Source organism: Hyla sarda, chromosome 2, assembly GCF_029499605.1.
Source record: "Hyla sarda isolate aHylSar1 chromosome 2, aHylSar1.hap1, whole genome shotgun sequence".
Classification (NCBI taxonomy): domain Eukaryota; kingdom Metazoa; phylum Chordata; class Amphibia; order Anura; family Hylidae; genus Hyla; species Hyla sarda.
Window position 1 is genome coordinate 181,982,407 of NC_079190.1, and position 14,761 is coordinate 181,997,167.

General features: G+C 42.6%; 1 protein-coding gene across 2 annotated transcripts in view; it reads left to right on the forward strand.

Moving 5' to 3' along the window:
• The window catches only part of SLC9A7 (solute carrier family 9 member A7), a 115,404-nt gene that overhangs the window by 67,900 nt on the left and 32,743 nt on the right, over positions 1–14,761 (forward strand). For both annotated transcript variants that reach the window (XM_056555865.1, XM_056555866.1), the window contains exons 9-12: positions 5,590–5,678; positions 10,977–11,090; positions 12,064–12,175; positions 14,421–14,574. In XM_056555865.1, the coding sequence (XP_056411840.1) occupies positions 5,590–5,678; positions 10,977–11,090; positions 12,064–12,175; positions 14,421–14,574 (469 nt within the window). The remainder of the gene's footprint in view (positions 1–5,589; positions 5,679–10,976; positions 11,091–12,063; positions 12,176–14,420; positions 14,575–14,761) is intronic.

Sequence of the window (14,761 nt, forward strand, 5' to 3'; positions counted from 1 at the left end):
ATGCTCCACAAAGAGTGTTTTCTTTTCAGTCTGACCACATTTCTCTCTGCTGACACCTTTGTCCATGTCAGGAACTGGCCAGAGTACAAGCAAATCCCCATAGCAAAACTCTAATGCTATGGACAGGTCCTGACACGGGCAGAGGTGTTAGCAGAGAGTACTGTAGTCAGACTGAAAGGAACTATACAACTTCCTCTCTAGTATACAGCAGCTGATAAGTACTGGAAGGATTAAGATTTTTAAATAGTAGTCATTTTACAAATCTGAACAAAAAAGGGGTAGGCGGCTCACACTACAGAGGTAAAGTATAGAGTACTGAGATGACGTCAAAAAAACATGATACCCTACGTGTTTAGTGTACTAAAATAAAATAGAGTGCAGACCTACTAGGTAGACGTACTGGAGTATAAAGAATATATGAAATTTATATTTGATATGGATAGTACAGCTGAGTGAATATAAATTATTCATTCATATAGAATTGATAAAAATTAACCCACTATCATTGTGTTCAGGGCCAGTTTTAGGGGGGGGGGGGGGGGGGCAACCTGGGCAATTGCCCAGGGCCCCCATGTCCAAAAGGGCCCTCTGAACTCTAGGAACATTACTGCATTTTACCACGATTTGCGCAAGATCGCAGCAAAAATGCTGCGGCTTTATGCAAATTGCAGCTGACTAAAGTAATGTGTGAGTGACCCTGTGGGAGCCCGGGCTTCAGAGAGCCCAGAGAGCAGAAATGACACTTACACTGTATGGTAAAGGACCCTCCTGATGATGCCATCGCAGGTCCTTTACCATACAGTGTACAAAGAGGAGGAGGAGGAGGGCATAATAGGGAAAAGTATGGGGGGGAGGGGGCTGTGAGGAAGGTGGGGAGACCAGTACATGTGATGAGGGGCATATAAACTGTATATAGGGGGTAAAGTTAGCAATATATGGGGGTATAGGTAGCAGTATATGAGGAGCATAGGAAGCAGTGTATAATGGGAGAAGGAGGCCACAAGGAGCAGTATATGTGATAGGGGGTCATAAGGAGCAGTATATGTGATAGGGGGTCATAAGGAGCAGTATATATGTGAAATACGGGGTCATACAGAACAGTATATGTGAGATAGGAGGTCATAGGGAGCAGTATATATGTGAAAGAAGGTCATAGGGAGCAGTATATATGTGAAATACGGGGTCATACAGAACAGCATATGTGAGATAGGAGGTCATAGGGAGCAGTATATATGTGAAATACGGGGTCATACAGAATAGTATATGGGAGATATGGGGACATAAGGAGCAGTATATGGGAGATATGGGGTCATACAGAGCAGTATATGTGACATAGGAGGTCAGGGAGCAGTATATATGTGATAGGAGGTCATACAGAATAGTATATGGGAGATAGGGGACATACGGAGCAGTATATGGGAGATATGGGGTCATACAGAAAAGTATGTATGAGAGAGGGCCATGGGGAGCAATGTGTGGAGGGTCTTTTGGTCCAGTCTGGGGTCTGTACACCAAAGGTCATCACCAATACACAGAATATCTGATCGGTGAGACCTGACCCCTGGGACCACCACCGATCATGAGGAGAGAGGTCCCTTGTCCCCCAAATGAATGGAGCAGCAGCAGCACATGATCACCTGCAGCTCCATTTGTTCTCTATGGGACTTATAAACATTGCTGATCGCTACACTCATAGAGAATGAATGGAGTGACATGGGTTCATGTGCTGTTGCTTTAATCACACAGGGGTTCCAGTGGTCGGATCCTACCGATTAGATTTTTACACTGTCCCCTAGGTATGCTGTAGACATGGTAATGGGGCAGCAGCAAGCACAGCAGGTTGTCCGTGTAAAGGATGGGGGTTGTGTTACTATAGAGTTTTGGGTAGGCTGCAGAAGGGGCCACAGATGTCTTTGTATAGTCTTTAGTCATCAGGAGACATCATCATATTTGCCTGGGCTGGATGGGAAAGAGAACATATACAATCAGAGAAGATGCCCCTTGTGGGCACTGGATTTAATAGTCCTGTATGCTGTGACTGCTTCTGATCAGGCTAGAACTGCTCTAACATGGCCACAATACAGGAATGTTTTAGGGTCTGATTTATTTTAATGGTTAAAGCGCAACTGTCGCATAAAAATAAGTCCATAACCATCAGCTCAGCCTACGAGCTGATCACTGGTATACTGCGGCCTACGAGCTGATCACTGGTATACTGCGGCCTACGAGCTGATCACTGGTATACTGCAGCCTACGAGCTGATCACTGGTATACTGCGGCCTACGAGCTGATCACTGGTATACTGCAGCCTACGAGCTGATCACTGGTATACTGCAGCCTACGAGCTGATCACTGGTATACTGCAGCCTACGAGCTGATCACTGGTATACTGCAGCCTACGAGCTGATCACTGGTATACTGCAGCCTGTGAGCTGATCACAGGTATACTGCAGCCTGTGAGCTGATCAATGGTATACTGCGGCCTATGAGCTGATCACAGGTATACTGCAGCCTATGAGCTGATCAATGGTATACTGCGGCCTATGAGCTGATCACTGGTATACTGCGGCCTACGAGCTGATCACTGGTATACTGCGGCCTACGGGCTGATCACTGGTATACTGCGGCCTACAAGCTGATCACTGGTATACTGCAGCCTACGAGCTGATCACAGGTATACCAGCCTACGAACTGATCACTAGTATACATTGGCCTGCGAGCTGATCACTGGTATACTGCGGCCTACGAGCTGATCACTGGTATACTGCGGCCTACGAGCTGATCACTGGTATACTGCAGCCTACGAGCTGATCACTGGTATACTGCAGCCTACGAGCTGATCACTGGTATATTGCGGCCTACGAGCTGATCACTGGTATACTGCGGCCTGTGAGCTGATCACAGGTATACTGCGGCCTATGATCTGATCAATGGTATACTGCAGCCTATGAGCTGATCACTGGTATACTGCGGCCTACGAGCTGATCACTGGTATACTGCGGCCTACGGGCTGATCACTGGTATACTGCGGCCTACAAGCTGATCACTGGTATACTGCAGCCTACGAGCTGATCACTAGTATACATTGGCCTGCGAGCTGATCACTGGTATACTGCGGCCTACGAACTGATCACTGGTATACTGCGGCCTACGAGCTGATCACTGCGATACTGTTTTGGCACTTTGTGTGTTCTATGCTGTAAAAATTACTTTCACCCACAGTTGCCAAAAGTCAGAGAGGAGTGGCCAGGGATCTACAATGCCCCAGGCTGCCAAGCCTCTCTTCTCTGGTGTCACATCACTGCCCCAGCCTGACTGGCACACAGCTCTGTTTGTTTCTCAGTCAGTGAGCGGTGCCGGGGCAGTGCCATGATGTCGGAAAAGAGATTGCAGATCCCTGCCTATGCCTCCCTGACTTTTGGCATCTGTAGATAAATGTCATTTTTACAGAATAGAAGACAAGGAGTGCCAAAACAAATGTATGGCTGCAGTATACCAGTGATCGGCTTGTGCTGACAGGTTATTGACCTATTTTTATGTGACAGTTGCGCTTTAAACAAAAAGTTTTCACTATGGGGGAGATTTATGAAAGCCTATGTAGAGGATGTTACTCTCATTTTTAAAAAGGCCTCTGATCGGTTGCTGTGGGCAACTCCACCACTGATTCTCTGCACAGGTTTTCATAAATCTTCCCCTATATAGCTTAGATTTGGACCCTATGATGCATTTGTGTTATGGCCTTCAGCTAAGATGCAGCACAATTCAACATAGTGATCTTTGGTCATGGGCCCCATATTTATTTTTGCCCAGGGCCACACTTAGTCTAAAACCGGCCCTGATTGTGTCCAATGAAGTGGTTGTAACAAAGTGTATGGTAATAAAATTGGCAAAATAATAATAAAATGTGCAATATGCATAAAATCAAGAGAATATACCAACTAAAAATCACAATGATAACATGGAAATGTCTGTATAGTGTCAATTCGTTTGTTAATCTCCGCAGTTTTATGTTGGTGGATGGCACCACTCACTGACCCAGATGGATACCGAGGATCGAAATGTGGCTGGCATGGGCTGCGTCCGGCAAAGATGGGGGAATGCCCGCTAGTTGCCAATGCGCTGTGATGTCTCCTGGCTTCCTCGCAGTTTTCGGCTGGCACGGACTGCATCCGGCCTGTTAGAAGATGTTGTCCGTGACTGGGAGGCTTTGGTTTCCGAGACTGGGAGGCGGTCTCCAACCAAAGCCTCCCAGTCACGGACACCATCTTTTGAAGGGCCGGACGCAGTCCGTGCCAGCCGAAAACTGTGAGGAAGCCAGGAGACATCGCCGCGCATTGACAACTAGCGGGCATTCCACCATCTGTGCCAGACGCAGCCCTCTGTATCCATCTGGGTCGGTGAGTAGTGCCGCGCACCAACCTCCTCTAATATAATCCTACCATAAGAAAATTCATATAGGAGAACTATACCACCACCAAGTCTATCTCCTAAATGGAACATTATTTATGGATATAAACTGTACACTGTATAACCAATGACTATTCCTACTTAGGCTGGGTCCACACTACGTTTTGTCCCATACGGGAGCGCATACGGCAGGGGGGAGCTAAAATCTCGCGCTCCCGTATGTCACCGTATGCGCTCCCGTATGTCATTCATTTCAATGAGCCGACCGGAGTGAAACGTTCGGTCCAGTCGGCTCATTTTTGCGCCGTATGCGCTTTTACAACCGGACCTAAAACCGTGGTTGACCACAGTTTTAGGTCCGGTTGTAAAAGCGCATACGGCGCAAAAATGAGCCGACCGGACCGAACGTTTCACTCCGGTCGGCTCATTGAAATGAATGACATACGGGAGCGCATACGGTGACATACGGGAGCGCGAGATTTTAGCTCCCCCCTGCCGTATGCGCTCCCGTATGGGACAAAACGTAGTGTGGACCCAGCCTAATCTATACTAAAGATAAAACTGCAGAGATTAACAAACTAATTGCCGCTATACAGACATTTCCATGTTATTATTTTTAGCTGGTATATTCTCTGATTTTATGAATTTTTCGCATTTATTTAATTTTTTTGCCAATTTTATTACCATATACATTGTTACAACCACTTAATTGGACGCAATCATAGTGGGTTAATTTTTAACAATTCTATATGAATAATTTATATTCACTAAGCTGTACTATCCATATCCAATATACATGTCATATATTCTTTATACTCCAGTACGTCTACCTAGTAGGTCTGCACCCTCTTTATTTAATTTACAGGTCTGTTACTTTCTGGCACCAGTTGATTTGAAAACATTTGTTTTCCACCAGAGTACCCCTTTAAGCCTGAAAAAAAACCTCCTTTTGAGGTTCAAAATGAGCAACACTCATAGAGAGATGTGCGCCACACTTGCAGTCACTTGTACTCTTCATCTTCTATGTGCTTGTAGAACATGCTTAAATAGAGAAGTTTTATTTCTATAATTTAATATTTGGCTGGTGGTCATTATCATAATGCTGGAATGTAATATATGTAATTTATTTCTTGTGTTACTTGAGGATTGATTTTTACCTTCTGTCTATTCTTACACTTGCAGGAGTAGTCGCTGTTTTGTTCTGTGGGATCACACAAGCCCATTATACATATAATAATTTGTCACCTGAATCAAGAAATAGAACTAAACAGGTAATTACATTGACTTGTTGGCTTGGAATGATGGGCTTGGATTTGTACTATAGAGAAGGTACAGCGCAGTGAAAGAGACACGCGAGTCTTGGCACATTACATCTGCTATGATCGGGCATGCTTCAGCTTGTTAAAGAAACACTAAACCTGGAATCTATTGGTATACAACTGCCTCTGCAAACTCCTGCAACAAAGAAATAACTTGTAGAAATATGACAGAGAAACAAGGGCTTTTTACATCTAGGCTTGTTTCGGCCAATGCGTCATGTTACTTGGTCACAGTCCCTGCCACAAATGACCTTTTTCACTACCTCCCAGGAAAGCACAATGTAGACCTCTTGCTATAACAAATGCTTAGTACACATTTGGCAAACTGTGATAAGATTTGCTTGTTTCTGATGTTTTATTTAAAGGTAATAGGTCAGGTTCAATGAAGAAAGTTAACTTATAGGGTAGCTCCCACCATCCATCCACCTTTTTTTTAAATTTTTTTTTGCTAGCCCGTTCCCTCCTCCCCCCAACCCCCCCCCCCCCCCCCCGCTCCGCCCTGCCCCGCTTACCCCGTTCCCTCATTACACTTGCAGTTACTGCAGAGTCCGGCAGCGGGCGTGCAGGGACAACGGCAGCAACAACGAGGCAGCGGTGGCGATGTGCGGGAGGAGTGGCCTCCCAGCCAGTGGCTGGGGAGCCAATGCACCCGCTCCCGCCTGTCTGATTGACAGGCAGGGAGCGAGTGCAGCCTAACTGAAATAGGACTGATTGCCACTCCAAAATCAGTCCTTTTTCAGTGGTTGGTTTTTAAATGTAAATTAAACCTTTTTAATGAAAGAAAAAAAAAAAAAAGTATATTAGAGATATGTTGTAGTACATAAGTACTACAACATATCAAAAAATAAAGTTGGTGACAGTGCCCATTTAACAAAGAGTAAATGCAAATGCTAGTCGTAATAGAATTCACATTTATATAGAACATTTTTGTTGAGCACACACTGGTCTTAACACAGATCAATAGAATAAAAAAAATGCTTCCTTCCTGCTGCGAAAAATGTCAGAGAAAGAGAGTTGGTGTCAGACCACATAATATACTGCACTACGTAAGTAGCTATTAAAAAGTACCTGTCACCAAATAAACTGTTCTCAACTACCTCAGGCTCTGTTCCCTAACTACTCCTAACACCCCTCCTGCCCTTAAAAACAATTTCAGAGCTTTAAAGGGGTATTCCGCCCCTAGACATTTTATCCCCTATCCAAAGGATAGGGCATAAGATGTCAGATCGCTGCGGTCCCGCTGCTGGGGACCCCTGGGATCCCCGCTGCGCCACCGCGCTATCATTATAGCACAGAGCGAGTTCGCTCTGCACATAATGATAGGCGGTACAGGGGCCGGAGCATCGTTACGTCACGGCCCCGCCCCTCGTGATGTCATGGCCCGCCCCTTTCAATACAAGTCTATGGGAGGGGGCGTGGTGGTCGTCATGCCCCCTCCCATAGACTTGCATTAAGGGGATGGGCCGTGATGTCACGAGGGGCGGCGCCAGGACGTCTTGCGGCTCCGTCCCCTGTATCGCCCGTCATTACGCACAGAGCGGCGGGACCGCGGCGATATGACATCTTATTCCCTATCCTTTGGATAGGGGATAAAATGTCTAGGGGCGGAATACCCCTTTAAAAAGCTGTGTATCATACCTTTCTTCTTGCTCACATAGTGCAATTTCCCAGGAGGAGAAAGTGGCCATTTCCCAGCAGGCATGACATCACTGAAGCCTGCTGGGGGGTAAACTTCTGCCCTCACATTGTTGCAGCATTGTGATGAATAGAAAACCTCAAGCTCTGTGCTTGTTTGTCTGTGCAGATTTCAATGACACTCTCCTTCAGCTGCCAGTCTGTGTGGCTTTATGTGAGACTCTGTGGAATTTTCACTTTCTGTGCAGAGAAACATTTCCTAAGTTCGGACTCCTGCCAGGCCTGGAGGAGACTGAACTCACTGTATTAATTGTGGCAGGGAACAGAACAGAGTCACCTAGAGGACGTTTATATGACACTTTAACCCCTTAAGGACTTAGGACGTACCTGTACGTCCTAAGCCCGCTCCCGGTGTTGAAAACGGGGTCATGCCGTGACCCCGCATCACACCGGGTCGGTCCCGGCTGCTAATCATAGCCATGACCCTGGGATAACAGCATGCGGCATCGATCGTTGTGCCGCACGCTGTTAACCCTTCAGACGCGGCGATCAAAGTTGACCGCCGCGTCTGAAAGTAAATGCTTCCCACCAGCTCAGTCGGGCTGATTGGGACATCGCGATAAAATCACGATGTTCCCATCAGCTGGGATGCAGGCGGAGGTCTCCTTACCTGTGTCCGATCGGGGTTTGATTGCTCCAAGCCTGAACTACAGGCTTGAGCAATCGAGCCCGAATCTCACTGATCCGTGCAGAGCTATGGCTCTGCAGGGATCAGCATAGGAGATCAGTGTGTGCAGTGCTATAGCTCCCTATGGGAGCTATAGCACTGTAAAAAAAAAAGTTAACAAAGGCCATTTAACCCCTTCCCTAATAAAAGTTCAAATCACCCCCCTTTTCCCATTAAAAAAAACTGTAAATAAAAATTAACATATGTGGTATTGTCGCGTGCGTAAATGTCCGAACGATAAAAATAATCATTAATTAAACCGCACGGTCAATGACGTACGCGCAAAAAAATTCCAAAGTCCAAAATAACATATTTTGGTTGCTTTTTCTATAATGAAAAAATGAATAAAAAGCGATCAAAAAGTCCGATCAGTACAAAAATTGTACCGCTAAAAACATCAGATTACGGCGCAAAAAGTGAGCCCTCACACCGACCCATACGCAGAAAAATAAAGTTATAGGGGTCAGAAGATGACAATTTTAAACGTATTAATTTCCGTGCATGTAGTTATGATTTTTTCCAGAAGTACGACAAAATCAAACCGATATAATTAGGGTATGATTTTAACCGTATGGACCTACAGAATAAAGATCCGGTGTCATTTTTACTGAAAAATTTACTGCATAGAAACGGAAGCCCCCAAAATTTACAAAATGGCGTTTTTTCTTCAATTTCGTCGCACAATGATATTTTTTTTCCGTTTCGCTGTAGATTTTTGGGTAAAATTACTGATGTCACTGCAAAGTAGAATTGGTGGCGCAAAAAATAAGCCATCATATGGATTTTTAGGTGCAAAATTTAAAGGGTTATGATTTTTAAAAGGTGATGAGGAAAAAACGAAAGTGCAAAAACCGAAAACCCCTCAGTCCTTAAGGGGTTAAACATATGTGTTCATAATTTTAAAAGCAAGTGAATGTGAAGGTGTCTGCTAATTACACAAGGATTACTATTGTCACTAGAGATGAGCGAACTTGCAGTAAATTCGATTCGTCATGAACTTCTCGGCTCGGCAGTTGATGACTTTTCCTGCATAAATTTGTTCAGCTTTCCGGTGCTCCGGTGGGCTGGAAAAGGTGGATACAGTCCTAGGAGACTCTTTCCTAGGAATGCATCCCCCTTTTCCAGCCCACCGGAGCACCTGAAGGCTGAACTAATTTACGCAGGAAAAGTCATCAACTGCCGAGCCGAGAAGTTCGTAACAAATCGAATTTACTGTAAGTTCGCTCATCTCTAGTCACGAACTTCTCAGCTCGGCGGTTGCTGACTTTTCCTGCATAAATTTAGTTCAGCTTTCCGGTGGGCTGGAAAAGGTGGATACAGTCCTAGGAAAGAGTCTCCTAGGACTGTATCCACCTTTTCCAGCCCACAGGAGCACCTGAAAGCTGAACTAACTTATGCAGGAAAAGCCAGCAACCGCCGAGCCAAGAAGTTCGTGACAAATCGAATTTACTTAGTTCGCTCATCTCTAATTGTCACGTATGGGCTGGGAAGGAGTGCACACTAATCTCTCCCGCTCCCCTATCCCTGCCTACTTTCGTACCTGCCCTAAACAACAGGTCCACAAAGACAGTCCCTTCCTGTATACATGAGGGGCGTAATTGTCAAAATAATAAACTACAATGACACTGACTAGGTCTGGGAACAGTGGGATAACAGACGGACTAACAAAATACGACTACACACTCACACAATAGTCCAGAGTCAACTAACCGTGTCAAAGCCAGGAGAAGTCAAATTACCAAGTCGCTAATACCAGAGAGAAGTCGAGATGAAAGCCCAAAAGTCAAAGATGCCGGGTTATACAGGAAATATACGCTAACTACTGGAGCAAAAAGACTCATTCACAGGCGCTGACTGAGAGCCAACTGCCAGGTTAAATAGGCAACTCACAGGTGCTCTCATCAAGCGGTCAGCTGACCAGCTAGACAGCTAGGTGTAACCCGGCAACAAAATAAACAAATAAGAACCTGTCAGAACTTTTAACCCTATAGGTTCTGACAACTATATTTAACTTTTTTTTTGTGACCTGTACTCTTTAAAGGATCACTTTGTCGAGTTTACTTGTAGGACTGCTAAATACTGTGGGGAAAAAAAGTGTATTAAAAAAAAAAGTAAAACCTTTTTTTAAAAATATTTAATGATGCTTATGGGAAAAAAAACTAAACAGCCATAGGGCTCTATTTACCTAACAGCTGCCAGAATAATGGCTTTTTAGTGCCGGTCACAGTAGTGTACACTGACATACCTTAATGCCCTTAACTCTCTTGTTTAGGCTAAGTTTCCACTTGTTTTTTTTTCTGGCAGTTTTTGGAATACTGCCACTGCAGTTTTTGGGCCAAAGCCAGAAGTGTATTCAAATGGAATAGGACATATAAAGGAAGGACTTTTACTTCTCATCCCTTATGGATCCACTTCTGACTTTGGCTCGTAAACTGCCAGAAAAAAAAAGTGGAACTTAGCCTAATGGATGTCAAGTGGAACAACTACCATAAGTGTATGGCCACATTTAACCCAGCAACCTTTATTGCTCAGAAAAGAGGAAGTTCTAGAGAATTGTTGTAAATGCAGTTCTAGACAGAGGTGTAACTATAGGGGGTGCAGAGGAAGCAGTTGCACTGGGGCCCTGATGCCTTAGTCTCTTCTCAGGGCAGAAATGTTTCATCCATATATATATATATATATATATATATATATATATATATATATATATATATATATATATATTCTGGTTCAATTGAGATGTTTATATGTTTTTTGAACACAGAGGAAACCGTTCCCACTATTTTAGCACAATTTATACAGGATTATTTATTATATTATCAGTGGCTGTTCATAGTTTAATGCAATATTTCAATTCACACATTTTCTCTTTTTATATTTTCATGCAGCTCTTTGAGGTCCTGCACTTCCTGGCTGAAAACTTCATATTTTCATACATGGGCTTAGCACTGTTTACTTTCCAGAAACACGTATTTAGCCCGATCTTTATTGTTGGTGCTTTTGTATCCTTTTTTATTTTTTTAAACATTGGAAAACATGACAATGTAACTGATCTGAGTTCAAATATATCAACTGGTTTTACCAAGTGTTGGACTTTATTTTATGGGTTGAGTGCCTTAAAAAAAACCTTGTCAAGTAAATCCAGTTAGGCCATGTTCACACGTTTGAATTTCCATGCCAGATTCCTTATTGGAATTCGGCAAGGAGATTCCGCTGCAGCAGCGTCCCGTTGAATTCAAAAGGGTTTTGCTGCACTGTGCACTCAACGGAATTTCCATGCCAGATGCATGGAAATTCCGTTTTCTATGTTCGCAGAAAGAATGAACACATACATTTTTTTTCTGTGAACTCCACACAGAATGTATAGCAGTCTATGAGACGGCGCATTCCGGTGTGGTCCCAGCGCCAGCATTCTTAAAGACAGTGCCCACAGTTTGCAGAATGTCCGCACTGAGTTTTTCAGTGCAGACATTCTGTAGTGTAAACATAACCTCATAATCTCAGTCTCTAAATTAGACCCATAATACAAGTTCTTAATTTCAATGATAGTTGATTATTTTAGAAATATGTACATTTCTTGGGTAAAGTTAAGTAAACCACTGACCCCTAGAAAATGTTGTGTAGTTGATTATAGAATTTTAACTGATGTCATATTATTAATGTAAAAGCTAACTTAGTGGAAAGTTTTTCTAAATACATTGGGGAACTACATAACTAGCTACAGAAAGTGGAAAAAAAAGGTAGTGATTTGCTCAATTACATTGCCGAGTAATCCTAAAATAACTTGCAAGGTAACAATATCTTAAAGTTCTGTGAGGTTGGAGGTCAGGTACTGTTTTCCAGCAGTCTGTATTCCATCAGTGCAGTCCAAACATGTTACTACAATGTTCACATAATATAAAACGCACATCTTGTTTCGTTTTTCTAATATGAAAGTCTTTATACAGATATTGACTTAACTACTGCCTCTTTCAGATAGCTATATTTGTAGGCAGAGCGGCTCATATATACCCCCTGTCGTTTTTTTTGAACCTGGGCAGAAGACACAAAATTAGCTGGAATATTCAGCACATGATGATGTTTTCAGGTAGGTTGAAGTTTTTCAATGTTGGTGAATTGTTAACAAAAGTTTACATGTACACTGTGGACTTGTATGAAGCTTAAAAACAGCAGTGCACAGAGAGCACTAAAGCCAAACGTCATGTATGTTTTGCTATACAGGCCTGTTTTCCATATGCACAAAACTAAGCTATACTTTTAGTTGAAAAAACCTCCTCTCGTGTTAATCCAAATTTGGAACCCATCTCAAATTGTGGCGCATTGCACCCAAATCTCTTACATATATCACATGATGCATCTTTACCTCAAAGCCTAAACTCTGGGACAGTGGAAAGATGGAGGCTCATGTCACTTGGTGTGGTAACTCCAGGAAGACACCAGAGGCCATATCAACCCAATTCTAGAGACACATTTTCCATGGGAGGATGACCTTAGGTGCCGGTATCTCCAGCAACCAACATGTAACCCCATCTCAAACTACAAGCACAGCCAAAGCCATAACAACAAAAGCAACCGTAGTGGCATGGTCTTAATAATTTACCTTGTGATAATCTGGAAAATGGAGGAAGTGACTTACTAGCTCAGCAACAGTTGGTTAAAAAAAATTATAAATAAAAAAAAGATTTTCACATAGAAAAAAACTAATTTTCCAGAATCTGTCGCCTTGGAAAAATAGCTAGGGTGTGATCACAATGAGGAAATTGGGAAGAAAACGTCCTTGCTGAAATCTTGTAAAAATCGTTTTTCTTGATGATGTGGAATTGTGCTTATTTGACACAGGATTTGGTGTGGCAATACAAAATGTCTCATTAACTTTATGGAATTTTACTCCTGGTTATGGTTTCCCCTAGAAGAATTGACTTTTTCCATTCTTCCAGCAGAAATTTTTTTTTAAATTTCCTTACAGGAATTTCTTCCCAATATTCCCATTGAAATTAATAGGAGTCTGATACAAGGTGGAAAGTGTACCAGGGGCTTTTGGGGCCTCTTTTTTTTTTTTTTTTTTTTTTTGTGCTTGTGTTAATTATCCGCATCGAGCCACAGATTCTTTCAGTTGTTGGCCAAGGTTAGTAGATGACCCCTTAAGGTCTCCTCTACTAGACTAGGCTTATATCAATGTTGAGGCAATACCACAAACTTGTAAGGGTAGATTCACACATGTATATTTTGCTGCAGATTTTCTTTGCTGATCTTCCTACCCATTGAAGTCAATGGGTAGTAAAATCATCAGCAGAAACTCTGCAGCAAAATAAGCATGTGCAAATGTACCCTTAGGGCACCAAAAGGATGGGTATTATAATGCAACAACACAGTGCCTTTCAACAGTTGTTCTCAGTGTTTAAGTCACAATGCAGGTTTTATCTTGGCAATAAAAGTCTTGCTGTAAGGAATACTGTTTATTGTTGAGCCCCTTTCCTAATAATGTTCCTGTACTGGGCCCTGTGTGTCCTAATAAACTGAAAGCATGAATTTTTCTCCTGATAGTTGGCTTGTGAACTTTTTTTTTTTTTTGTAGGTGATTGTGGATGTTTAATGATGTAGGCATCACTTTTTTTATTTTTTACTATAACAATCCAAATGTTGGCATATGTCTAAGCACATTTGTTTGTGCAGCATTGGGAGTTCTGGGACCCATTTTACATGAACTTTATGAGAGCCAATCTATTGTGGATGATTTTTAGGTAGAACATGATTAATTTTCTGACCATTTGCCACTTCATCAGTAGACTTACATGACCATGCCATGTACGCACTCGTTGTTGTCAGTTGTGGCTGTGAATAGGCATCCTTCAGGACATTTTAATTTTTAATTTTCATTTCATTTCATTGCTGTAAAACACTGTTCCTGTTTTTGTGTTGAAATATTTCAGTTGATTTCTGCCCTTGATATGTCTTAAGACCACAAAAAGACAGAGCACTAAATGCGAACTGCGAAATGCCAAAAGGGGAGTGGCCATGGTTACTCTCACGGCTGCAGCAATAGAACAGAGTTTTCTGATAAGACAGAAAACACACCTAGCGATGTGTGCCAAAACACCAGTGCTTCCAACAGAATTGCAAATGTATTTGCATTGGGGAAAAATATTGACTTGCCCTCTAAAAAGAAGGTTTAAAAAAAAAGTCTGACATGTATTAACATAAGGTTGCTCTGTAATGTGTTGTTTCCAGAACAAGATGAACTGTTCTACATTTATAAATAAATATGTTGACTGCTGTTTAAGCTGAATTATTATAATTTTTTATTTTACTGATATTGTTTTTTTCTCCAACAGGCCTCCGAGGAGCTATGGCATTTGCACTTTCAATACGTGACACTGCTTCTTATGCTCACCAGATGATGTTCTCGACTACTCTATTGATCGTCTTCTTTACTGTATGGGTAATAGGTGGTGGAACAACACCCATGTTGTCTTGGCTTAATATCAGGTCAGTCGTTTTTTAAGCACATTAGTTACAACAAAAAAGCCTTGAGCTGATATTATCAAACTTTAAAAAAAAAAAATAAATCAAAGGGTGAGCATAGAGTCCTATGGTGTCTCAGCAATATTGGCACAACAAAAAAAATGCCAGTCTACAACTAAACAAAAATAAATATCATACTGCTGTCCTTTCT